General features: G+C 44.9%; 2 protein-coding genes across 6 annotated transcripts in view; one reads left to right on the top strand and one right to left on the bottom strand.

The window, feature by feature from the left end:
- Positions 1-1,595: 1,595 nt before the first annotated feature.
- Positions 1,596-26,708, bottom strand: part of COL8A1 (collagen type VIII alpha 1 chain) — a 164,134-nt gene continuing 139,021 nt past the window's right edge. For 3 of the 4 annotated variants that reach the window (XM_090055981.1, XM_090055966.1, XM_090055974.1), the window contains 2 exons: positions 8,193-8,526; positions 1,596-5,515 (listed from right to left, as the gene is read on the bottom strand). In XM_090055981.1, coding sequence (XP_089912107.1) covers positions 3,609-5,515; positions 8,193-8,523 — 2,238 coding nt within the window. In that variant the 5' untranslated portion in view covers positions 8,524-8,526 and the 3' untranslated portion in view covers positions 1,596-3,608. Of the gene's footprint in view, positions 5,516-8,192; positions 8,527-17,194; positions 17,329-26,708 lie in introns of those variants that run through there. The other variant, XM_090055991.1, reaches the window with a different exon arrangement.
- On the top strand, positions 10,599-25,193 carry LOC149874066 (uncharacterized). 2 transcript variants are annotated; one of them, XM_090056044.1, is made up of 5 exons: positions 10,599-10,717; positions 15,175-16,608; positions 17,202-17,303; positions 23,164-23,248; positions 24,920-25,193. In XM_090056044.1, the coding sequence occupies exons 2-5, from the start codon at positions 16,504-16,506 to the stop codon at positions 24,973-24,975; spliced, it is 348 nt and encodes a 115-aa protein (XP_089912170.1). In that variant the 5' UTR covers positions 10,599-10,717; positions 15,175-16,503; the 3' UTR covers positions 24,976-25,193. The 2 variants fall into 2 exon arrangements, with proteins under 2 accessions (XP_089912170.1, XP_089912163.1); XM_090056037.1 differs by lacking the exon at positions 24,920-25,193 and adding an exon at positions 23,650-23,940.

Genomic DNA, 26,708 nt, shown 5'->3' with positions numbered 1-26,708 from the left:
GGCGTCAGGCAGGTGTGCCCTGCACTGCCTAGCCCAGGGGTGGGCAATTATTTTGGGCACAGGGCCGCTTACTGAGTTTCAGCAAGCCATTGAGGGCTACATGACAGGCAGCACAGGGCAGATTAATGTTAATTTTCTAAATTTTTTAGGGGCCCCATGGGCTGGATAAAATGGCTGGCGGGCTGCATCCAGCCCCCGAGCTGCATTTTGCCCACCCCTGGCCTAGCCACTCCAAATAACATTTTCTTCACTGAGTGGGGATAACTCTCCTGGCCCTGCGGGGATCCATACCAGGCTCTGTGCACCCTGCCAGCCCAAGGGCAGGCACTCAGGGAAGCCTGGAGCTCTTCCTGTCTGCTGCAAGGAGGCAAAGCGGGGCTGGAGCAGTCCTGGATTGGGCTGCTCCTTGGTGCAATTTGCTCCCAACAGGGGCTAATATGTAGACATGCACTCTAGAGCACTTTAATGAACCTAAATTTTCTGCAAATAAAATTGAGGCACAGTAATTTCATTTGTAGACACGCCCTATGATTCCTTTCTAGAACTGCATCTGCTGTGGGCCTGCTTTTGTACCGTTCACATGCAGAGAATGTTGTGTGTTCATGCCTATTGGTACACAGTTGGAAGTAAAATGTGATAGGGAGGTTAGAGAGCATTTGATCTCATGAGTGTGCTTTTCAAATGTGAGTACACTTCTCTACAGATGAGGGACTTGAGACATGAAAAGCACTCTGCTCATTGTCAGAACACAAGGCAAAGGCTGATCCAGAAACAGAAGCTGGATCTCTTGATTCCCAGTCTGCCAGCTCTGTTGACACGACTGCGTTTCATGGCTAGCAGTATATCCATGCCTACTGGTTTGAACTAAGGCATAAAAGGAGGCTCATTAATCTTTTTACCTGGAATGATGAAGATCACACTTGAACACGTCTCTCTTGAGACCCATCCCTTCTATGCCCTCACTTGTAACACCCCTGGCTTGCCCCCCACTTTTTAGTCAGTATGCCTGCTTACGAGCAAAATACACTTGGTGTGTGACTGTGTCACCTGCTTAACCATAGTCACCCCACCACCAACACATACACACACAGACCCTCCATTCACATGTACACTGGAATATAATATCCAACACTCCACTGTGGCTGATACAAGGCAATACAGGATTAAAGCTACATGCAAGTCTCAGGAGTCTTTTCTCAGAGCAATGTTTACTACTATAGTCCATTCAGAAACCCAGAGATACCATCTACTGGCAAATGTGCTGCAGTTCTATTAGCATCACATTATGAACAGGAGCCAGCTTAGCCAAAAAGAATACCTTTTGTAATCACACTTTTTTGCAGAAGTGTAACTAGACTCTTGATCACCATGGGTAGCAGTAGTGGCCAGGCTGGCAGTGCAGCTGCTGCTATTTTTGTGTCACCCCCAGAGTCCGTGCCCAGGGCTGGAGTCTTGATGACTTCTTCATTACACTAGTGCTTTTGTGTTCCTGCCTGGACTCTGTGTGTGCTCATGCTATGAAAATACGAACCGAATGATGGGTTTAAATTTTCTTCCTAGTCTTTCTGTTAATAAAGGAAGAACACCTTTTTTAAAAGATATTTAATAAGATATTTTTTCAAATCAGTACAAAAATCTTAAATACAAAAATTATTTGCTGTTGACATGTCTCATATATATCCTGGAAACATACCAAGTTATCAATAGCTGGTAAACTGTCCATTGCTGCCAACATTCCATAAAATATCTGGGACTCAACACCTCACTACTGTCATCTGAGTCTTTTGTGGATGGTCATGCTGCATTAAATTCAGTATTTAAATAATGGTAATGCCAGTTAAATCCATTTTTTTAATGGAAGATCCTACTTCATTTTGAATTAAATGTGTTAGCCTTAGCCAAAACAAAAGTCAAGAGCATTCAACCTGCTTTTTAACTAATGTCATAGTGTGATGTGCAGCATTGAAAAGGGAAACACAGAGGACACTATTATTTTAAAATTAATCCTAGTAATTAACTTTTTTTTTGCTGTGAGACTAGCGTTATTGCTTAACAGACACTACCTTGCAAAAAGTTGCTTTCCCCACATATACAAAAGTTTGAAACCTATGTATACACAAACTTAGATGATCCACAATGAAAATAAATAACAAGGGCTGGAAATTATTATGTGAAATGAAACTTTTCAAATCTGTTTGCTTGAACCTTATTATTGATATAATTAATGGACCACTTCAAGCCCATTTATTCACTTTTTTTCTTTAGCAGACACAGCAGCAGCACTTTGTTGTTCATTTGCTCATAAACTGGTGTAAGTTTGGATGAACCAAATAACAAGAACATACTGCTGAAGCCAAACAGAACACAGGTTCTGAGCATGAGTCTGGAAATGTGAGTATATATATATGAGTCTGCTGCACTGACAAGAATGGCCAAAATGCTACAATGTGGCCCAAATGCTACCTTTGACATGAAGTCATTGGACTAGAACCATGTCTGAGATTAATTTGACCCATCTTTCACTTTGCAAATGCATATGGTGGCTTCTTTAATGCTTTGGCATTCGAGGGGTTTATCCAGTGCCTATGGAAGGCAATACAAGACTCCCTTCAATTCCAGTGAGTGTTGAAAAATGGTCTCATTTAGCAATAATTAAAGCTACCCTGTGCTAATGTCCTTTCTCATTTTGTATATAGGGACCTAACAGGATTTAAATGGCATTGAGACTAAACCATTTTCATGGGTTGGTCATGACATAAACAGTAAATTTTGCAGCTATTTCCCTGATGTCCTCCACCAGCCCTGTCCCTCAATACTGTTTGTCAGAGAGGCCCCAGCATAAGAAGGAAGGATGAGAGGACAGCCATCATCTTGTACGCTGCCTTTTGTGCGGTCCCGCCTGCTAGTGAGTTTCCCCCTACGTGGGCTGCAGCGGCGAGGACCACTGGTTCCCTTGGAGAGCCACCATTTTATTTATGTTGCTTTTTTGGGCAATACCAGGTTTCATGGTTTCTGCAAATATATACACAATTACAAATCGAGTAGACTCATACTTATGGATCACATAAAACTGATATTTTACATTGGGAAAAATAAAGATTTCAGGCTAGAAGTGTCACTGCTTATGGTGTAGATAGATAAACCCTGTTTTAGAAAAAAAGTTCATTCAAACTTTATATAATTATATATTATATTTCATACTGACTCATTCTGTTTTAAGTTATTGTTCATCTCATATTTTAGATCATTGTTTCATGTAAGTAGGCAGCAGGAGTGAGTGACATACACTAGATTTGAACCTTACTACTACATTACTGTAAATGAAATGAAGTAAGCATGGTATCACAGAAATATATAATGTACAGCTAATACGTCCCCATTGGGTACAAAACAACTGTAATGAACCTGATACACATTATTAAATATGTTCACTACACCATTTTATAACTAGCTGTGCATAATGTTAAACGTTGTACTTTTTCTTTTTGTTTTTTTTTGTTTTTTGCTTTTTTGTATAAGGTGGTCCAAAACAGTCATTTAAATGCATCTTTCAATGGTATAAAAGTTTGAAGCAGAGAAAAAAGTTTACGTTTTGTGTGTTTTTTGTTTTACATGGGATACAATAAATACCCTGAAAAAGATGAGTGAACATACTGCCCAGCATAGAGTCCTGCTGCCTGTTCAGATGGCATCTGGACGTAAACTTTGTCTCCATGCATGAGCGGAACGACAGCACTTCCAGAAGCTTGGTCCAGGAAGCCCTTTTTGTACTCGTCATATGTGTACATCAGCGGCTCATTGTTCTTGAACAAAGCCACCCAGACACTGGCCCCTTTACAGTGAACATGGTAAGCGAAGTAGTAAATTCCTGGGATCTCACAAGTGAAGATCCCTGTCTGTGGGTTATAGTTCTGCCTGCCATTGTAGAGGAGCTTGTCAAATTTCACAGGCACCCCAACCCGTGGGAAAGGTGTGAGGAGTTCTGCTGTGAAGGCAGGCATTTCATAGACAGCAACACCGTTCTTGCCTTTCTTGCCCATATAGCCAGTTGGGGTCTTCACTCCATCTAGGCCTGGCCCCACCTCCGGCAAATATTGTCCAATGGCTGGTGGGGTGGGTGGGATGACTACTGGAGGACCAGGAGGACCTGGGGGTCCTGGGGGACCTTGGAGTCCAGGCTGTCCAGGGGGTCCAAGGGCCCCAGGCTTTCCTGGTGGTCCTTGGAGGCCTGCAACACCAGGTTTCCCTATTCCTGGAAAGCCTGGTGGGCCTCGTAAACCTGGTTCTCCCTTAGGCCCTGGAAGTCCAGGGGGTCCAATTGGACCACTGGGTCCTGCAATACCAGGGATTCCAGATGGACCTTGGTGGCCCTGAGCACCATGGATTCCAGGCTCTCCTTTAGGGCCTATAAGCCCTGGAACACCAGGCAGACCTGGTAAACCTTTGTGACCAGCTTCTCCCTTTGGCCCTATTGGACCAGGAAGCCCCCTCAGACCTGAAGGTCCCACTTCCCCAGGAAAACCTGGCTTTCCTGGGAAGCCCTGTAGGCCTGGTTCACCTTTGGGACCAATAGGGCCTTGAGGCCCTACAGCTCCACCTTCTCCTTTTGGTCCTGGGAATCCAGTGACACCAGAGGGCCCCATTACTCCTGGTAATCCAGGCTGGCCTGGCTCCCCAGGAGGACCACCCATGCCAGGAGGCCCCACATGCCCCTTTTCACCTTTAGGCCCAAGTGGGCCAGGGAGACCACCCATGCCACGATCACCTTTAGGCCCAGGAAAACCTGGTTTACCGACCCCTGGTAAGCCAGGTGGTCCTGGTAAACCTGGCAAGCCTTGTTCACCTTTCCCACCTGGGAATCCAGGCTGGCCTGGGATTCCATCTTGGCCTGGTTTCCCAACCCCTGGAAGGCCAGGTGGACCTTGAATCCCTGGTACACCAGGAAGGCCTTGTGGTCCTTGTTCACCTGGAGGTCCAGGTTTACCTATAGGGCCCTGTGGTCCTGGAAACCCAATCATTCCTTGTTTGCCTATGCCTGGAAGGCCAACTGCTCCTGGGGGTCCAGGTAATCCAGGTGGACCTTTTAATCCGGGTAAACCTGGAATCCCAATGCCCTTTTCTCCTTTAGGTCCTGGAATCCCAGGAGCTCCTGGTGGTCCTTTCATTCCAGGTTCACCCTTTGGTCCCTGTTTTCCTGGTAATCCTGGGGCTCCTGGTTTTCCTAATCCAGGAAGTCCGTGAGGTCCTGGTGGTCCTTGTGGTCCTGGTATTCCCATAGGCCCAATCTCTCCCTTTGGTCCGACCTCACCTCTTGGCCCAGGTGGCCCCATTACTCCTGGTTTTCCAGGCATTCCGGGCAATCCTGGCTTGCCAATTCCTGGATATCCTTGTGGACCTGGTTTTCCTTTGGCTCCTGGCACTCCATGGCCTGGTAGTCCTGGGGGTCCTGGTGGCCCTCTTGGTCCAGGCTCACCAGGGGGACCTTGTTCACCTCTCAAATTGACTAAAGGGATTTCTGTTTTTTTAAAGACAGACAGACAGAAACAGGCAGATAGATGTTAGCCATGATGTTACCTACATCACCACTCCTGTAGCAGCCTTGGGGGCTTGTGCAAAGCCCCCCACATGGTGTGAGGCAATGGGCGGCAGTGGGGATGTTCTCCCCCCACCCACAGGAGCAGTGAGTCCCAGCGTTTTTTTGTTTGTTTTTTTCCTTAAGGGGCTGGAGCTGGCCTGGATGGGGCACCCGAGGGAGAGTTGGGACAGCAGTGGGAGAGTTTGGGGGGCTCGTGCAGAACCCCCATACAGTGTGGAGCATTGGGGGGGCAGCAGTGATCACTCCCCACCTGGCAGCACCCAGGGAGCACCGGAGTTTTTTTTTTAACAAGTGCCGGGAGCTGGGGAGGGCGGGTAGCCATTGCTGGGGCTGAGAGAGGGGTGGGGAATGGGCCTGGCTGATTCAGATGGGCCAGACTCCAAATCAGATTTGGCCTAATTGAATTGGGACAGTGATTCGAATCACCAAATCGAATCATTGTCTCCTGAACTGGCTGAATCCGAAGTGAATACTGGCTGCTTCATACAGGCCTACTAGCCAGCACTGCTGCCATGTGCACCACCACACTTTTTTTAAACCCATTTTTTTAGATCCCAGGATTTCCCAGTATCTAATTTTGGCTCTGCACAAATATGCAGTGTAGAGAACCTTTTGATATGCTTCATGTGCATTTCGTGGTGTCTCAAAAGCCTCTGAGGCACCACAAAGCGCATGTCCGTGGTAGTCTAGAGAGAAAAAAGCAATTTCATGCTGAAACGACTTCATCTACATCAAGGTGCTTGTTGGCATAAAAGCACTGCAAAAAAATCACCTTGCTGATCAATACCATTGTTGGCAAAAGTGTCTAGGGAAGACCTGATGAACAGGACAAGATAGCGTGTTCAAATGCTTTCACCCTGATAAGGGGTTGAATAAACATATCTTTAAAATATACATTTTATTATTTAATGTTCCAGATTAATTGCTTGCATCGTAGGAAAGGGATCTTCTGAGAAAAATAAATAGTCTGCAGTTTTAAAGCCACTGCTGCCAACCAGTCAAACACAAAAATCTGTAGTCAAATATTAAGAATTGATCTTAACCAAGAAAATGCAGCTACTGATGTGAAGTCTTCAACATGGTCCTGAAATTGGGCACCCCGAGTCTCTCCAAACCTATGGTACTTAAACCACCCACTCCTTTCTCCTTGTATCCCACTACCAACCTTTGTGTCCCTAAATATTGATGCTAAAAATCTGAATGGACTGAATAATCTGCATTGATTCATTGTCTCAAAGTGCTTAAAATAGATTATAGCTTGCTATGGACCCTACATAGCACAGTATCCCAGAAGGTAGCACAGGGAAAGTGCTGTGTTTCTGAATGGTGACCTTCCAACCTTGCTTTCCCCTTGCTTCAGAAGTGGGTATTACTAATTGCACTGACATATGTTAGCAGCAAATTCTGACACCCTCTGCATTAATAGAGCCAAACTTATGTCCCCCCTCCCTCTGCCCACCACTTGACGGGCAGGTGTGAGGGGAAAACCAGCAGGTGCATAGCTCTGTAAGTTGAAGGAAGTTTCTTAACACCCATTAAACCCAGGCAGAGGCACAAAGACCTAAGGCTAATGTCACCTACAGCACTCTGTATCTTCAAAACGCTGTATAGACCCTGTAATACTCCTGACATCCTATGAAGTAAATTAATTTTACAGCTAGTTACAGATGCAGACTGGCCAAGCCTACTACTATTCATGTAAAAATTCCCCAGGCTTTCAGACCCTTCTATGGGTCTGCTGAGAAAATATCAGGTCTATAGAGAAATCCTCAGCTGACTGGCAGATATTTTGCAACAATGGGATTCTTTGTCAGTTAGCATTTCTCTTTCTTCTTGCTGTACCAGATTTTTGGATGGGATATAACCTAATGTTTCAGTGTAAAAAACTGTGTTTTTACTAGAGATGCTGGAAAGCCACAGGATAAGGCAGGGGCTAGATTGTTTATATGTTCCTTAGTCATGACAGGTATATATTGCAACTCATTATGGGATTCTTCCTACTATAGTATCCAAATGTTACACAGGCTTTGCTATATTTTTCCTTCCAGTACCCCTATAAGGTAAGGAAGTGTTATCTCCATTTTACAGATGACCATGGTCCTGCATAAAATCTGTGGTAGAGCATGGAACTGAATACAGACTTCCTACTCTTCTTTTATAAAGTCAGCTTTGGTTTTGCAATCTAGGTGAGTGGATGCATACATGAATATCTTCATTCACACCCATGTCAGGCATGACACAAATTTTGGCTTGCTGAAGGGTGGTGGCAAATATGCTAATATAGGCCTACTCAGAAAGTGCAGGCTGGCTTGGAGGAAAGCCAGCCCTGTTTTTCAGGAAACAGTCACAAGACCATATCCAGCCATGCACGATGAATATACATCCCCGCATGGTCTTCTGCTCCCTGGAGGGAACCTGGCCAGTCACTCAGGGAGTGAGGTCCAAGCTGTGTGAACTTACCTGCTGCTGAAACAATTGGCAGGGATGTTATGGGACCATTTTTGGTCTGCAGTCAAATAATGTTCTGGGAAACCTAACACAGTTAGTTTCTGGGGAGCTGAGAAGAGAGAAAAGGTGAGTTCTCTGACAGATTTACCTTTTTCTTTCTTTGAAGCCATCTCCTTGCCCAGCAGTGGCAGCTGTGGTATTTCTTTCATATATTGAGGCAGGTGAGGGTATTCTTTTCCATACTGCATGTGGGGCACCTCCTTGCCCATGTGTTGCATTTGCTGCATTTGTTGCATTGGAACCCCTTCTTTGCCCAGTGGTATGTGAGGTACTTGTTGTCCGAGGGCCTGATACTGTGGGACTTGGGGTGGCAGCTGCTTGATCCCATAATAAACACCACCCTGAATGGATTTCACTAGCTCTAGGTAAATGGTTACCGCTACTGTCAGCAGCTGTACAGGGGCTAGCAGCACAGCCATGACCTGAAAAAGTAAGAGTGAATAATAAACATATAACAACGATGAAAATCTGCAAATCTTGTCTTACAATGCTGGCCTCATTCTCTGCAGCCAATGGGGATGTACATACTGAAATAAAAGTGATGGTGGGTCACTTCAGTTAAAATTCATTAGCAGCTTCCTAATAGTTTTTTTTTTAAATAAATAAATCAAAAGCTCAGGACAATTGCCCTTGCATTTATTCATTTTAATATATAATCTATTTGTTTGCCTTTTCTCATGAGTTTGCTCTTCTCCACAGTTTCAGTGTTCATTGTGCTGTGGTGGTTTGTAGCAAAATGGTCCTAAATACAGGACATAAATTGTCAGGGGTATTGAAAGCTTGAGCAGCTGGGATATTTGGGGCTTTTGACACTACTGAAGGCTGTAGGAAGTAAACAAAAACTTGTGAGGGAAGCATGCTTGAAATCAGGAGCAGTGAAAGAGCTAACTATGCTGACTTCATAGTTTCATAGTTTCTAGGGTCGGAAGGGACCTGAGCAGATCATCTAGTCCGACCCCCTGCCATGGCAGGAAAGAGTACTGGGGACAAACGACCCCTGCAAGATGTTCATCTAACCTCCTCTTAAACAGCCCCAGGGTAGGAGCCTGAGCCTGCACCACTTCTCTTGGAAGCTGGTTCCAGACCCTAGCCGCCCTGACTGTGAAGTAGCGCCTCCTGATATCTAGCCTAAACCTACCCTCTGCCAGCTTGTGACCGTTATTCCTGGTCACTCCTGGTGGTGCTCGGGGGAACAGTGACTTCCCCAGTGCCTGCTGGTCCCCCCTGACTAGTTTATAACAGGCCACTAGATCCCCTCTCAGCCTTCTCTTCTGGAGGCTGAACAGGTTCAGGTCCCACAGCCTCTCCTCATAGGGCCTGCCCTGTTGTCCCCTGATCATACGAGGACTTCAATGGTCATATCTGAGTTTCAGAGCTGAATACCTCATTGAGTTGAACAGGATAGTTCACTGCACTCAGAGCTACTGTATTGTGTCAAGCTGCCCAGAAACTAAAGACCACATGATTGCATCAGCTATGCTCAGGTCATGTGCCTAAGGTTTTTTTCACAAGCCTGAGAAAACATCATTATTGAAAAAAAATGAAAAAAGGAAGCAAGCACTCTCTGTTTCTGAATTATAAATCTTGTTGGTGTCGCTGGGCATAACCCTGGGTAACTCAGAGGGATGGAAGACCACGAGTGTTGAGGAAGGCCTTCTGCTCCAGGCTCAGAAGAGCCAAAGCCCCCACTTGCCCAACCTTTGCAACCCTTTCTCTCTGGTGCCTGCAAATCTCCTGTCCTTCTGGAAAGCAGGCGAGCTAAAACTGTTATCTGTGGAATGCAAGGGCACCGCTCGGAGAGAGAAAGGAGGAGGGAAAGGGGAGAAAGAGGTGGGGCCAGCTGGTGGAAAATCACTGACAGTGAAACTGACCGGGGTATAAAGATCCCGCTGTTGCAGGGTTAGGTGTGCAGGATTTGAGACAATACAGTCTCCCTGTGCCTTTTACTTGAGCTCAAATAAACTCTGTCTGCTTCTCCCCCAGTGTGTTTATTTGGCGCGACGCACACCGGGCAACGAACCCAATTGTTGCCTCCCTCGGGCACCTTGTGCCGGCAACAGTTTTGGCGCCCAACGTGGGGCTCGAGGCTAACATTTCGCCTTGCCCAGATCCCTCCTGGGGTCGACGACTTGTGGCAACAACCAAAGCCCAGCGTGCACCGGTGGTTTCATCGGGGGCCTCGGCAGAGACGTGGTTTGATTGACCCCGGAGGGCACAACAGTGCAACCCGCTCTAATAGTGGAGAAACAATCGTGGGCGACGGTGTGAAACCGGTCCCTCGGATAAGGTAGGATAGCTCAGCAGTCTGAGCATTGTCTGTTAAGACCTGGGGACGCCCAGTGTCTCCCTGTAGGACCTGGGGACGCCCAGTGTCTCCCTGGAGTATGGGGCAGGGACAGAGTACGGTTGGTGGGGTACAGTGTACACCCATAGAATGCATTCTGACTAATTGGAAACTGTTTAAGTCAGATCTAATGACTAAAAATGATCTTAAAAGGTTCTGTACAGTGAAATGGCCTCAATATCAACTGGAGGATCAGGAAAGGTGGCCTCCAGAAGGGTCAATTAACTACAATACAATTCTCCAATTACTCCTGTTTTGTCAGCGGACGGGTAAGTGGAATGAAAATTTGTATGCACAATTGTTTATGGCTTTATGGAACAAGACAGATATTTTGCAGACGTGTAATTTGACTCCGACAGGATCGGTAGTTGTTAGTGTTGAGTCTCAGCATTCCCCCCCAACCACTGTAATGCCAGAGTTGGTGTCCCTTTCGGCTTTAACACCTCCACCATATAAAGGTCAGATGCCCCCAGTCCCAGAGATTCCTCCCTCAGTGGGATTTTATCCTTTACTTACTGAAACTGTAATAGCCCGGCCTGGGGCAGATGGGCGTGCAGCCCAAACCATGCAAGTATACACCCACGTACCTTTTAACCTGGTGGACCTGGCGGCTTTTAAAGCACAGGCTGGAGAATTTTCAACTAGCCCGAGTAAGTTTATCTCTGTCTTTGAGGGATGTTTAGCTAGTCACAAGCCTGACTGGGATGATTGTAATATCCTTATGCGAACCTTATTATCTGAAGTAGAGCGGAATCAAGTTATTTCCAAAGCCAGGGAGGAAGCACAGCGGAGGCATGAAAGGGATCCTGTCAATGTTCCTGTTCCGGCAGATGTGGTTCCCCTAGCAGACCCTAGATGGGACCCTAACAATCCTGTGAATCATACCCGTCTTACCTCTTACAAAGAACTGCTTATTCATGGGCTCAGGCACTCGGCTGTCCGACATAATAATTGGGCAAAGCCGTATGAAATAGTACAGGAGCTGAAGGAAAGTCCCGTTGCATTCCTACAGCGCATCCAAGATGCCATTCGGCAAAATACCAGTGCAGACCCTGATGATCAGGCGATGGAGGCAATTATAAAGGGTATTTTTACCAGCCGTGCAGCCCCTGATATAAAGAGGAAGTTACAAAAGAAGGAAGACTTAATGGGTATGTCTGTAGCACAAATCCTGGAAACTGCAAACAGGGCGTATACTCTCAGAGAAGGAGAAAAGGACAAGAGACAAGTTAGAATGCTAGTAGCAGCAGTACAGGCTGGAGTCAGAGAAAGGCCACAAGAAGGTGGGAGAGGCAGAGGTATAAGGGGTCGTGGGCGTGGGCGCCTTGGCCCACAAGAAAGACGCCTGGGACGGAACCAGTGTGCCTTATGCTGGCAAGAGGGACACTGGAAGAATGAAAGCCCAGAGAAAGGGAGAGACTGTACTCCTGTAATGACAGCTGAAGGACAGGAGTAGGGGTGTCAGGGGAAACGGACCACCCCACCCCCAGAACCCCGAGTAAAAATGCGGGTGGGGAATTCAGAAATTGATTTTTTTGATAGACTCCGGGGCAGCACGGACCGCTGTAAATCAACCTCTTCAACTTCCCGTAGCGGACTCTCTCACTGTGGTGAGTGTCATGGGAAAAAAGACTCAGTGCCCAGTGTATGCTCCTGCAGAATGTGCTCTGGGAGACAGGGCTCTTTCTCACAAATTGGTCTACCTTCCAGATTGCCCAACACCCCTGCTAGGACGAGACCTGCTTTGTCGATTAGGTGCATCACTGCATTTTACCCAGGATGAAATAACCCTCACATTGCCCCCTGAAAATGCATGGATAATGACCCTCGCGGTTGAACCCTTGGCTATGAACGCTCCCCTGGAGTGGAACCAGTGGGAAGACCAGGTATACCCTTTGGTGTGGGCAGAGGGGGTCCCTGGAAAGGCTACACATCAAACCCTTATTAATATCCAACTACTGCCAGGAAAAGGTCCAGTACGAATCAAGCAGTACCCAATCAAAAAGGAAGCCAGAGAGGGACTGCAAGAGACTATAGACCATTTCCTAAAGTACAGCATACTGCGAGAGTGTCAGTCAGCCTGGAACACTCCTATCTTGCCAGTACTGAAGCCTGATGGCACATATCGACTGGTGCAGGACCTAAGGGCGGTTAACGAACGGGTTAAAACTATTCATCCTCTCGTCCCAAACCCGTAAACCTTGCTGGCCTCCGTAGGGGGGCAGTATACTCATTTCTCAGTTCTTGATTTGAAAGACACTTTCTTTACAATTCCAGTTGACCCCCCCTCTCAAGAAATATTCTCTTTTGAATGGGAGGACAGAAAAAGGGTTAAGAAACAACTTTGTTGGACAGTATTAGCCCAGGGATTTAAGAACTCTCCCACCCTTTTTGGCCAGTCCTTAGCTAAAGACTTGGAGGAGTGGAATAATGAGCATGAAGTTCTCTTGTTACAAGATGTGGATGATTTATTAATTGCTGCCATAGATTTAAACTCTTGCCTTAACGCCACGGTAAGCCTCCTGAACTTTATTGGGCTTCGAGGATATCGGGTGGCTCGAAATAAAGCTCAAATTGCTCTCCCCGAAGTACGATACCTGGGATTTCACATAAGACAGGGGGAGCGCCAGCTTTCAAGTGAGCGAAAGGAGGCTATATGCCGGGTTCCCACCCCAAGCAACTGTAAGCAGCTCAGGGCGTTTCTTGGCATGGCAGGTTTTTGCAGAATATGGATCCCTGAATTTGGACTATGGGCAAAACCACTATATGACTGTGTGAAAGGGGCAGACCATGACCCCTTTTATTGGACTCCAGAAGCCAACAAGGCATTTAAGATACTAAAAAGGAAACTAATGGAAGCCCCCGCCCTGGGGTTACCGGACCTTTCTAAACCTTTCCAGTTGTATGTGCATGAACGAAAAGGGATGGCTCTGGGAATGCTTACTCGATTGTTGGGGGCGTGGAAATGTCCCATTGCTTATTTCTCCAAACAGCTTGATCCAGTTGCCAAGGGATGGCCAGCGTGTTTACGAGCAGTTGCGGCAACTGCCCTAATACTTGAGGAAGCTGAAAAGTTAACACTGGGAGGAGTCGTGCAGGTGTATACCCCTCATATGGTCCAGGCTCTGCTAGACGCAAAGGGGGGTCTCTGGCTCACCCAGGCTCGAGTGGCTCGGTACCAAGCTAAGCTGTTGGAGAACCCTGAAGTGACTCTGCAGCCCTGCCCCTCCCTCAACCCGGCTACTCTCTTACCTGAAACGGAAGAACAAGAGCATGATTGTTTAGACATCATAGATGCACAGTACTCCAGCCATGCAGACCTACAGGATCAGCCACTTCTGAATGCTGATTGTGAGTGGTACACTGATGGCAGTAGCATTGTTGTAGAAGGGCAAAGGAGGGCAGGTTATGCTGTTGTGACTCTCTATGATGTTGTTGAGGCCAAGGGTTTGCCCACCGGAACATCTGCTCAACTTGCTGAACTGGTGGCCCTGACCCGGGCACTAGAACTGTCAAAAGGGAAACGAGTCAACATCTATACCGACTCTAAGTATGCTTTTGGAGTACTGCATGCCCATGCTGGCCTATGGAAACAAAGGGGACTGCTGACAGCCCAAGGCTCCCCAGTGAAGTATGGACCCCAAATTCTCCGACTCCTGGAAGCTGTTCAACTTCCCTCGGAAGTGGCAGTAATGCACTGTAAGGCACATCAGAAAGAGGATCAAGACGTAGCCAGGGGTAATGCCCAGGCAGACAGAGAAGCTAAAATTGCTGCCACCCTGAGGACGCCGAGACCTGCTGACATCCCTATGCATGCCCTCACTCCATCAGTGGGGGAGCTCCGGGATCCCCAGTACTCATATGAAGAAAAAGAACTAGCCGATAAGCTTGGTCTCCAAGAAAAGAAGGGATGGCTCTGCTCCATGGACGGGAGGATCCTCCTACCAAAGAGCCTGACCCAGCCGGTGTTGCAACGGCTACATCAAACTACACACGCTGGAGAAGAAGCTCTCACTCAGTTGGTGAACAAATATTTTCTAACCTCTGGACTTTGACCTCTGGCCTCCCAAATACAGGCCAGCTGTTCGATTTGTCAAAAGAATAACCCTCGACCCAGTCTCTCAGCACCTCCAGCCACTTTGGAACCTACTCCAGGCCCTGGACTGGTTTGGCAAATAAACTTTACTGAGTTCCCCCGAACTCAAGGATTTAAGTATCTCCTTGTTATAATAGATCAATTCAGTGGATGGCCTGAAGCCTTTCCATGTCGCAATTGCACAGCCAAGACTGTAGCTCTAAAATTCGTCCGGGAAGTTATTCCCCGCTTCGGACTTCCCCAGTGGATGGAATCTGACAACGGAACACATTTCACTTCAAAGATCATCCAAAACATCTCAGATGCCTTACAGATCCCCTGGAAACTCCATACTGCATGGTGACCACAAGCTAATGGTGTAGTAGAACGTACAAATCAGACCCTCAAGCGTCATCTGTCAAAGATCTGCCAGGAGGCCTCTCTGCGATGGCCCGATGCTTTGCCCCTTGCTTTGCTTCGTATCCGTGCCCTCCCCAAGGGAAGATTAGGACTTAGCCCCTTTGAGATTATGTTTGGAAGGGCATGGCCTATGAACGGGATGCCGGTTCTAGCAGGGGAGTGGGAAATAGGATGTAATATTTTGTCATGGTATATGTGCTCTCTGTCTGCTGTTCTTTCTTTTCTCCATAGGTACACTAAAGACTTGCAGCCTCTTCCGCTGAATGCTCCAGTCCACTCGTTACAGCCGGAGATTCCATGCTCATTCGGACCTGGAAGGATGAGCCCCTCCAAGAGAAGTGGAAAGGACCTCACCCTGTCCTACTAGTTTCCCACACAGCGGCAAAGGTCGATGGACACAAGAACTGGATTCATCATGAGACAGACTTGGCATGATCTTTCTCCTGGCGTACGGAGTGGGCCGGTTAGCCAAGCTATATCGTCAACTTTCTACGTTCCTTACAAAATTTGCTAATGACACTTTAGCTATTGAAAAGAGCCTTAACTCCGAGATTTATCAACTTCATTTATTATCTCTTCAAAACCGTCAGGCCCTAGATCATGTTTTAGCTTCTCAGGGCGGGGTATGTGCTTTAATTGGGAATGAATGTTGTACTTATGTCCCAGAAAATTCCCAAGGTATTAACAAACACATTTTAGCTGAACAGGCTTTTGAGCTGTGGAAAAGTCAGGAACGTGAACCCACTGTCTTTGATTCTCTCTGGAGCTGGTTGCCCAACCTTGGAGGCCTAGGTGTGGGCATCCTTCACCTCCTGATCACCAGTGTTGTGTTGTGTTTAATTACTCTCCTCTTATTTGCGTGCTGTAATGCCCTCCTGCACAAAGTCTGTGCATCCTCCTCCCCGAGCACCTCATTATACCCTTGCATTGCCTCAAACACTCAATTACTTTTTGTCTTCAGAATATGAGAAAACTCAGCCAAAACTTTGTTGAGTATTCTCAAAGGGGGGAGCTGTTGGTGTCACTGGGCATAACCCTGGGTAACTCAGAGGGATGGAAGACCACGAGTGTCGAGGAAGGCCTTCTGCTCCAGGCTCAGAAGAGCCAAAGCCCCCCCTTGCCCAACCTTTGCAACCCTTTCTCTCTGGCGCCTGCAAATCTCCTGTCCTTCTGGAAAGCAGGCGAGCTAAAACTGTTATCTGTGGAATGCAAGGGCACCGCTCGGAGAGAGAAAGGAGGAGGAGGAGGAGGGAAAGGGGAGAAAGAGGTGGGGCCAGCTGGTGGAAAATCACTGACAGTGAAACTGACCGGGGTATAAAGATCCCGCTGTTGCAGGGTTAGGTGTGCAGGATTTGAGACAATACAGTCTCCCTGTGCCTTTTACTTGAGCTCAAATAAACTCTGTCTGCTTCTCCCCCAGTGTGTTTATTTGGCGCGACGCACACCGGGCAACGAACCCAATTGTTGCCTCCCTCGGGAACCTTGTGCCGGCAACAATCTGAACTGAGTAGCCAGCTCTGCATCTGCAGAATATACAAGCTCTGAATCAACTGGTTTAAGATGTTCGGCCATTTCTTCATTTTAACTAACCAATATTTCAGTGGTCTCTGCTTACACTTTGTACTGGCTGCCTTAATTAAGGAGCGGCAGGGAGCAGGAATTCAGGTACTTGAGAGCTTCTTAAGGGAGAATAAATTTGGTGAGCTGTTTAGGGGCAGTCATGGGTGGTCTGAGGTAATGGAAAATGCTTCTATGTGCTACACTGTGCTCTAGCAACTCCCTGTATTATGCTCTTTCAAAATGTTCACTGCAAAATGTGGACCTTTGTCTTTGCTTTCCCCTCAGCCCCTTTATATTGTTGTGGCAGTGCTGAGAGGCCTTAAACGCAGCTGAAATAGGTGTAGGTAAATCTTTTGAGTAATGGAAGCAGCTGCAGCTGCTAGAGAATTGCTAAGGTAACTCTTCTTTACTCTCTGACCCAGCCTCTGTTTGTGGGAAGGATAAGGGTTGTGTTTTTTGACTGTGGAAAGTATCTGGAAGGTCCTTGTGGCTAGGTGATGATTACATGAGCTGGTTGAGGCAGGCCCTTGGCTAGCCTGAGTGCTCACAGAAGCATTGCAGGCAGTTTAAAGCTCTCTTTTTCCATCTTTGCTCTGCCTTCTTTTCCAGAGGGTAGCTGAAGTAAAACAGACAAATGGGCCCTTTGTTTTGAACTGTGACAGTATATGACACTGAACACTCCTTTACCTACCTTGAAGGCAGCCTCCAGCTTAAAGGAGTCAGGAAGATGGGGCAACCCAACCAGGTGCACTTATGAGGAAGAAGGAACGGTCACAGCCCTCTCCCAGAAGGGTCCACAGGTAAGTCCTGGGAAGGTCTGTGAATAGGGGGAGAGGACTCCAGCTATAGCTTCTGCTCCCATCCAAAAAGTTGCCTACTGCACTTGCTGCTGGGTCACTGCTGGGGAGAGAGGTAGATGCAACTAGCAGAATGCAGGGAAGTACCTTGCCACTGTAGCCCCTCTTCCCTGTCAGCCCTTTGGTGGGTCACACGAATGTCCTGTTACCTTGAGGAGAATTGGCATACAAAGTCACAGACTCATAGATTGTAAGGGGCTGGAAGGGACCTCGCAAGATCTTTGGGTCCAGCCCCACTACGCTAAGCAGGAAAGACAACTGGGGGTCAAGTGACCGCAGCAAGGTGACTGTTCAATCTCCTCTTGAAGATTTCCAGGGTAGGTGATTGTACCACTTCTGGAGGGAGTTTATTCCATAGTCTGGAGACCCTGACTGAAAAAGTTTTTCCTAATTTTGAGCCTGAAACAGTCTTCCAGGAATCTGTGGCCATTACTTCTGGTTTTCCCCAGGGGTGCCTTGGTGAACAGTTGTTCACCGAGCCCTTGATGTACTCGCCTGATGCAGCAGTAAGCTGCTAGCAAGCCCCCTCTCAGCCTTCTCCTTTTTAGGCTGAAGAGGCCCAAGTCTCTCAGCCGGTCCTCATGTGGCTTGCCACGCAAGTCTCTGATCACATGGGTGGCTCTTCCCTGGGCTCTCTCAAGCTTTTCCACATCCTTGTTGAAGTGTGGTGCTCAGAACTGGATGCAGTGCTCCAGCTGTGATCTCATCAATGCCGAGCAAAGCAGAAGAATTGCTTTCCTAGTTTTACATGAAATGCATTGGTTGATGCATGCCAGAGTGTTATTTTCCCTGCTGGTTACAGCATTGCACTGATGGTTCACCTTGTACCTCAAGCCATCCCTGGGACAGGGAACATACAGAGAAGGGAGGACAGGCAGCTGGGTTGACCGTAGGGAAGAGAAACCTAAGGAGTAGAAGGAAAGGACAGGCTGGGAGAGAGAAAGGCCTTAACATTTTTACAAGGCTAGAGCCAAAGAACACTTCTGCAAGGTAGAAGTGATATCTTGTAAATCAGTTAAATGAGGCACAGAGCAAGTAAGGAATTTGCTTAATTATAGAGAGTTTCAAGTTAATGACTCACTTCCCCATGCTAATCACTCCATGACTTAGTGAAAATCTTAGTTCTACTAAAGTTAATGGGAGTTTTGCCACAAACTCCAACGAAGCCGTAATTTACCCATTGTTCAATCTAACAGACCAAGACTCTTATTCTAGGACATTAGTATCTTCCATTTGTAATTTGTTAGTTTGTTTTTGGGGGGGTTTAAAATTTCTCTGTGTTTCCTGTCCCCTTCGTATTTTATCACTGTCTACTGGCATATTAAGGTTGGCACACTAATTAAAGGATTTGTGCCTAGAAGTGTTCACTGTTGTCCCCAAGTCTTTTCTTTGAGTTCTTTGCTTGTTCAGTATAACTTGTTTAGCATGTCAACAGCTATTAGAATGTGATGGTGTAATTACAGGCTGTGCCACATGCATATCCAAAAGGAAACTGAATTATGGTGGCAAAAGCAACTATCATTCTAGTATTTGAGTACTTGACTTTGCAACCTAACATTCTGTCCTGGAATGTGTTTATGGATCTAATTATAGATTTGCATTATCATCATCACTATAGGACTTATATAATATAATACTTATTGTTGTTGTTTTCTCTAAGAATGTTTGTGAGTTCTAATAGAAAATAACTGTAGACAATTAAATCATTGTTATTGTCAAGTAAGTAGAGAGAGAGAGGATTTTTGTGGGCAATCACTTTTATTTAATTTTTAAATAAATGATAACACCCACACAAATTCTTACCTCTAGCATTTGCCATCATCACTTTTAACACTACCAAGAATGTAGGGAAACATTTTGTGAGATGCAATGTTAGCAGTTACACGCTAGATGGTGTATGTGTTACAGGATTCCGAGTTCTCACAGTCTCAGAATTTTAAGATCCCAAATGTAGTAGATTGCTTACAGTAAATCAACATGTTGCAAAGGAAACATGGTAGTTAAATAAAGAGTCTGGAATCTTGTACATGGAAATGATAGAATTACCAATTTAATGCACCCAGTTAACTGCCCATCCACATTCAGCAAAGCTTTAAAGTATGTCCTTAACTTCCTTTGATATAATGTGACCTTTAGCACTTGCCTAAATGTTTTACTGAATTGGAGCCTTAAAATTTGATCTTACATCACTGATTTCAATAAAGGCAGATTCAAACCATTAAAGACCAGTGATGTCTCATTGGAAGCTTCTCCTGAGAGAGCTTGTCTGTAGTGTATGGCTTACTGCATTCCCTCCTTATTTGATTACCTCTTGAGTTGTATGCAAAGTTTGTTTCTCTTTCTCACTTGGGCAACATCATCCTTGACTTTTGGGGTCATAACCATAGATGCATCTACCAGTTATAACAGTAGAGTTATAATTTCAGGCATGAACTAGTTTTTTCCACTTTATTTCCACTTAATAGTTTTTTCCACATGTAAATGTGGTGCCCAGGAGCAGTAAAGTCTGATGTGCCATGCACCAGAGTTTATTGCTGTGTGCTAATAGTATATGTAGATGCATCCTGCATGTGATATTTTGGTCACCGAGATGAACATGATGAACTTACAAGGAAAAATTAATAGTCAGCTCTGTTTCAAAGGTGGGGAGGTAAGTAGGTCAATTTATTGACTGTAAATTTTAAAAGCAAAACCCAACATCCCTCATCTTAGTCCTGCTGGTATGAATGTTTACCTTCAAACACAGCATGTTGCCAAAGTGGGTCTTATCCCCTTCTATTCCTGTCTTCAAGAGAATAATGGTATTACTGGGGCCAGTACTTAGTCACTTCATAAAGTAGACCATGATCTCCTGGGTTAATAATTATATTTAGGGGTCTACCAAACTTGAGGCAGCTGCCAGCTGATTTTTGCAGGCAGATCCTGAAGCAGGCAGCCACTTTCTCAGGCTGTGTGGCAGACTCCCCTCCACGCCTCTGGCTAAGGGGGTCTAGTAATTCCACCTCTCCTCACAGATTGCCAGATGCCTACAAACTGATGGCTTAAATGGTATTTAAAGGTTTGCTTTCTGGGAATTGGCTTAGAGGTATATGCTTATTGGCTTAGAATGGTTCAGGTTGGACAGCAGCGGTTAATTGATTTCTAAGAGTCTGGGTCACACAGTTGCACAGTTTCATAGAGCCTTGGAAGCAGACTAACACAACAAGACAAACAAAGACACATAGTCTGGAAAACAAAGAGGCATGTACCATACTGTTCTATAACGTGAGATAAGGTGGCACCAGCTAACAAGGTACCAGAGCAGGGGGCGCTGAGTCCCAGTTAAGGGGGAACAAACCAGATTAGAAAAAGGCACAGAAAGACCAAATTAGTATGTGTGCATGTGATGAGCTATGTGGACAAATGAATCTTCATCCGTGGCTATCACTAGATGGTTGTCATCAGGAGGGAAGGAGAATACGAAAGAACTTTGGAGCAGCAAAGGGTCCCTCCTCGTCCCTCTGCCTACGTTCCTTTCCATCCCTCCTCCTCCCCAAGAGGGGTCCCTGTTCCCCTGGAAGGGTCCCTGAGGCCACCATGGAGCCCATCTCATTCACCCCCCTGGGGTGGTGTGGGCCTCAGCATCCCACTTTCAGGTTGCTGATATCTGACGCCTAAGAGAGCCTCAGAGTGAAGACTGCATCCTGCTCAGATGCACTTCGACTCTGAAAGCCCTGGGATTTGGTAGATGCATAGAATTGCTTGATTGCTTGTATTCTTTCTTTTCTTGTCTCACAGTATATCAATAAATTTGCCTATTATCAAATGGAAAAGTTGTGGTCATTCTGAGGGTGGGTATCCCCCCAGAACAAGGCCTCTGGGTCCTAAATTCAGAGCCAACACAACCACCACTTGGATTGTGATGCGTCAATTAATGGCTTCCTTGTACTTAATCCCCTGATTAAGCCTGCAGAAGCCATTAACAACTGGTTAGATTGCTTAATGTGTCAATTAATGGCTTTCCTGTGCTTAATTGGGGGATTAAGCCTGCAGAAGCCATTAATTTACATACTATTAGGCAATCTAAGCACTTAATTAAGGTCCAAAATGAAATATCTTATTAAAATAGAGCTTTGCACACCATAAATTGCAATTATTACCAACAATATACACTTTATTAACTAATAACGTCTATATATACTTTTTAATTAAGGGCTTAGCTGTTATTATTTAATACTCAAATGAAACTCTATCTTATGAAAATAAAGCTATGCACAAAATGCATTGTAACTTATACCAAGTATATAGACACTTTATTAACTAATACCAGCTATGTACACTTTATTAAAGGACATTATAAAACAGGAGTTTACTGAAACTGAATGCTAACCTTGAGACGGGCCATTCATGCTAGGTATTAATTGCAACCCAGCCGTAGTCGCACGATAAACACTTGTCCGTACACTGAGATAGTTCATTGGAATGGTTTGGATACCAGTCACAGACGGAGACCCAGAACAGAACAGGCAAGGCATCTGGCACTCTTTGAAGAAATTTGTGTAAGTAGTGTGGCAGAAGGCCACCTCTGTTTCTCCCCAAAAACTCTGCTCTGTGACAATTTGGTTAGTATTGGCCCAGCAGAGGATACACACCTTACCCTATCTCTTTAGGTAACCTGAGGTGGATACATTTCTGAGGGAGGAGGGAAACCTGCACCCTCTGCCTAGTGACTGGCATCACATACCTGCGTGAGGGGCTTGGACTCCCTGGGGAGCTAGGAACTGCCAGTCTGCCCAGCAACTAGTGATGCATTTCAAATTGGTTGGCATATAGCCAACAGATGCTGGCCTCCATTGGACCAGGTAAATGGGGTCGTAAGGGCTATATAAGTTAAGGACTGCCCAGGAGGAGGGGACAGCAGCCATGAGGAAGACTCAGAGAGAGAAGAGCTGGACCATCTGAAACTTGCTCTCTCAAAACTCATGATTAAAACTCATGATGGGCATCTCCACCTGCCTCTGGATGATACTTAATGAGTAAGCTACCTGAGATCTAACTAGATATATAGTTTGCAGTAACTCAGATGCATGATCAATAAAAAATTGGAATATGCAGAGCTTGGAGAAGGTCAAATCAGTGTCTCAATCCTCTGATTAACACTGCTGGTAGTTTAAAAAAAAAAAAAAGATGATCTTGCTAAGTAATGGAAAAAGGGGTGGTTGGTAAAAAAAATTTATGACTTTTTCTTATTCAGTGCACTACAACTATGGTTTCATTGTAAATATTGTGTATGAACAAGTGGGAGTGTTTTGAAATAAGAATAGACAGTCTGGGCAATACTTCTTTAAAATATTTATGTTCTGGAGAGATAGTGGACTGTTTGTAGGCCAAGGAGAAACCTAACCTTCATTTCTCAGGTAGATTTGTGTCTTATTTTTCCTTTGCTAAACCTAATTCAATCCCCCTGCAACCTCACAAACATACTGATACACCAGGATAGAAGTTCTTGTGGAAAAACTTGAGGCAATTTAGAAAAGGCATCTGAGAGATGGGAAGGTTCCCAAACATAAGATGATTTTACTGCTCTAGCATGTGCTCATTAAATGAGCACAGTTCAAACTGGTTTTGGCAGACTGGGGTATCTGACTGGTTTAGGGGAAGGTGGTTTCTATCTGGAACTAGCTATGTCTAGATTTTGACTTGGGCTGTGTTTTTGAAGCGGGAAGTAAGAACTTGTAGGCTCTACTTTGAGTTGGGATCTTCAGCAAATGGGCAGATCCTTCATTTTGCTTGTTCATACAGTGGCATTTTAATTTGCTTTTAGCCTAGGTCAGAAGCAGGCCGCTTCTCCCAGGAAAAGAAGAAAACCAAGTGGGAACATCAGATCGTATACTTGCTTAAGAAACAAGGTATATAAACCTGTATGGAGCTGCATGCATAGTCTGCTTTTGGCACCCAAGCTACCTCAGTTATGAAGCACTATAGACACACCTGAGCTAACAATAGTGTGCAGCATAGATATGTTTGAATGGCATGTCACTGGTATTTTAACTTTCCTGTACGCATATCAAATGTGCAAATAATAGGAAGACTATCTTGGTAATCTGGGAGCATTGCTGACTGAGAAACTTTAAAAAGCACCTTGGTTAATTTTTATTTTATTTTATTATTTTTTTGCTGATGTATGCATAACACCTAATGAATAAATCCTGTAGTTTTAGGTTGACAAATCCATATATGATGCAAAGTTAACTAATCTTGCAGTTTTAAACACTTATATTAATTTTCAGAGGTTTTTTTTTTCCTTTAGAAACTCAACACAAATTGAAGAGAACTGCTGTCGTTCAGGAATATCAAACTAGGGCCTCCGGCCTGCAAATATTTAGCCACATGTTCTGATTTTTTTGCCCATATCTGACTAGTTCTACTGACTTTAGGGACTTCACTGAAGTTATGTTTGAAAAACCAAGTCCACATTTGTTTGCAGAATGAGGACTAAGTGTGGTATGCGAAGTCATTCAGTAAAGATTATTTGAGGACCAACCCTCCAATCCATAACCACAAGCTACTTCAGATCATGTAATTTTAAAAAATTACTCTCGCTTTCTCCATGGCAACTCTTAGAGGATTAGTCCTGTAAAAGTCCTTTTAAAAGCAATGGGATTTGAAGGTGCTCTGTACCTTCAAAGAGAATGAATGCTCAGTGATGCATCTTGCTTGCTGGTAAAGACTTTGTATTTATGAAATAATTTTGTATTAGTGTTACTATTGAATATACACATTCCGTTTAAAATCTAAATGCATCTTCTGTCTTTCTATGCCAGATAAGTCTGGTATTTACTAGAGCATGTGTTTGTTTTTTCAAATTTTCAGTTAAAACACTGGTTCTCAATGTTTTTGGACTCAAGGCCACCCCTCCATAACTTTGGCGAATCAAGTGGCACTGAAATTCAAATGTTAATTTACATATTACAATGCTTAGCTTTTGTAGTGGGTATGGGGGCGGGAATCGACCTGGCAGGGACAAGCTTGGGCCTGCACTAATCTGCTTATCTCCTTAAATCTTGTTTATCTTCTCACATCATGGTATCTAAGGAACTAGCTGCACCTCAGAGTGCCCTGGCACTGGCTGAAAATCAGAGTTAAACAAATATACTTATCTGATTTAATTTTTTTTTTGTAAATCTCCTTTGTAACCCAGATAAAATAGGCAGTGAGCAGCATTAAATGCAACACAAGCTTTAACTTGAAACAAGTGGTTTTTATAAGTTGTGTGGTTTTGAAGGTGCATGGGGACCCACTCTGCTTTTCCTTGAGATTAATGATTGTTTATGACTTCAGTCCAAGTGGGATCAGGTTTTGTTATTTGGAGCCCATCCTGCAGACTCTTTTCCTTTGAACAACCCCACTGCAGGCAGCAAAACTGTTTATACATGCGAGGGTATAGAATCAGCCCTGAATTTTTATCTGTATAAGGAGGTCACACTGGTAACTGCAAATTCCATTCCAGGTTTACTCCTTTTTTTGTTTCTTGTTTTGTTTTTTTTTGGACTAAGCCCTTATCAAATTTTTTCTTGCAGAATGGCATCAGGATTATGCCCTTCTATGTTGGGTGAGGTCAGAGAAGGCATGGTAGCTTGGCCACTAAATCCTGCACCATTGTCTGAAATAAATGCTGTTGACACCAATGAGAGAGGAAGTAAGGTAGTGGGCTGTCTGTATTTGATTTGGAGTTAAAGCAAAATAAGTTATTGTACACTATATTAAAAATAAGATTATTAAATCATATTTTGCTCAAGGCTAACAGCTGTCTCTGATTATATAGCATTTAACAAATCTAAGAGGCTTGTAACAAAAATTACTTTAAACATGGTTACAGCACACTTCTGCTTCCAATAGGGAATGTTTAACTTGTGGTATGCATACATTATCTCCCAGATATATCTAGATAGTGGCATCTGAAGTTAGACTCTTAGATCAATAATTGGGCTTTAAACCTGTGGCATGATTCCCAAAAGTGCTGAGCACCTAACAGATATCACTGACTTCAGGAACTACCATATTTACTTGAATCCAAGATTACTTTGAATTTTTTAAGGCCACCCCCCTCAATAATTAGGAATGGATACAGACGGAAATGTATAAATTTGTTATAATTTTCCATATATAGAATCTAATTACTGGGGGAGTGATCTTAAATTTGTTTCCCTATCCCTGTCATACCATTGCAAGCATTGGCTGGTAAGGGGGGGGGGAGGAGGAAAGGAGATGATGGAGTTAAGAACTCCTGCCCCATAGTGTGCCCTGGTACCTGCATCCCTTCCTGACACTTAGTCATCCCTTCCCCTCCCCCCCCCCCCCCAAAAAAAAATGCTGCTTATCTTAAGTTGCACAAGCTGGCTTCAGCTCCTGCCTGGCCATGTAATAACAACTGCAGTAACAGCAGCTCCAGCCCTGGTTCTGGGGTTGCAGTTGTGGCTAGATTTGGAGCTGTGTCTGTGCCCTCCCACCCCAGTACTCAAAGTTGAATGGGGGGAAAATGCCTTTTCTTGGATTCAAGGAAATATGGTATATATTATGTCTTACTGTAGTGTTTGAGAACCTCTGTATTAATTTTTCTGAACAACACTGTCTCCCAATAGCTCAAAGTGGACAATCACTCACCTGTTTTCTTGGAAATGACTGGCCTGATTACTTTTCCTGCTTCCTTGCTTGTAAACAGAATCTATGGAAAATGTGTGCACACCACATTGAATGTGTGCATGTACATATGCCCACACACACAACTGGGTCATTGGTTAGGGCTGATCCTCAGGGCTTCTAGCTGCAAAGTGAAAAAATTAAGGCCCAGCTTTGCAAAGGTATTAAATGCCAACGTCCTCTTGGCGTCAGTGCTATAGGATTTGGCCTCAAGTCCACTGTAAAAGTTATAAGCCCTGAAGTGTTAGCTTCAGTTAATATAGATGAATAAATTGTCCTGTGACTTGTCCAGTACTGCTGTACAGTGCATAATTGAATTCATTACCTAAAGTTCTCTCCTGGGCCCAGCCATGAATGCACTGGTGGCATCAGGCTTTAGCTTAGAATGCCTGATTGACCAGATGGTAGTGCCTCCTTTTTTGCTATTATGCATATATATAATGTCAACCAAAATCCAGTGGGTAGGTATGCATGAACTGATAAATGCCTGGTGTTTTCTGTCAATCAGCAAATAAGCATTGATCTAACAAGATGACTCAAAGCAGCAGCTAATGCAATCTCGTGCAGGTAATTTACTCTTATGTGAGACCTGAATGGAAAATGTTTCTTTTCTGAAGTCATAGCAGAATTGGATTCTGCTTAAAGAGCTCTGGCACTTGAGTCAAAGGA

The sequence above is a fragment of the Crocodylus siamensis genome, chromosome 1, assembly GCF_052110815.1.
Source record: "Crocodylus siamensis isolate JL-2025a chromosome 1, ASM5211081v1, whole genome shotgun sequence".
Classification (NCBI taxonomy): domain Eukaryota; kingdom Metazoa; phylum Chordata; order Crocodylia; family Crocodylidae; genus Crocodylus; species Crocodylus siamensis.
Note: the sequence above shows the minus strand (reverse complement) of the source record. Positions and strands in the feature narration are given on the sequence as shown.

Bases quoted from the DNA above. Each gene is read 5' to 3' on its own strand.
- LOC149874066 (XM_090056037.1), top strand. From the start codon at position 16,504: ATGTTCGGCCATTTCTTCATTTTAACTAACCAATATTTCAGTGGTCTC. The intron at 16,609-17,201 runs GTACTTGAGAGC...CCTACCTTGAAG, and splicing joins GGCAGGGAGCAGGAATTCAG to GCAGCCTCCAGCTTAAAGGA. The intron at 23,249-23,649 runs GTATATAAACCT...TTTTTCCTTTAG, and splicing joins ATACTTGCTTAAGAAACAAG to AAACTCAACACAAATTGAAG.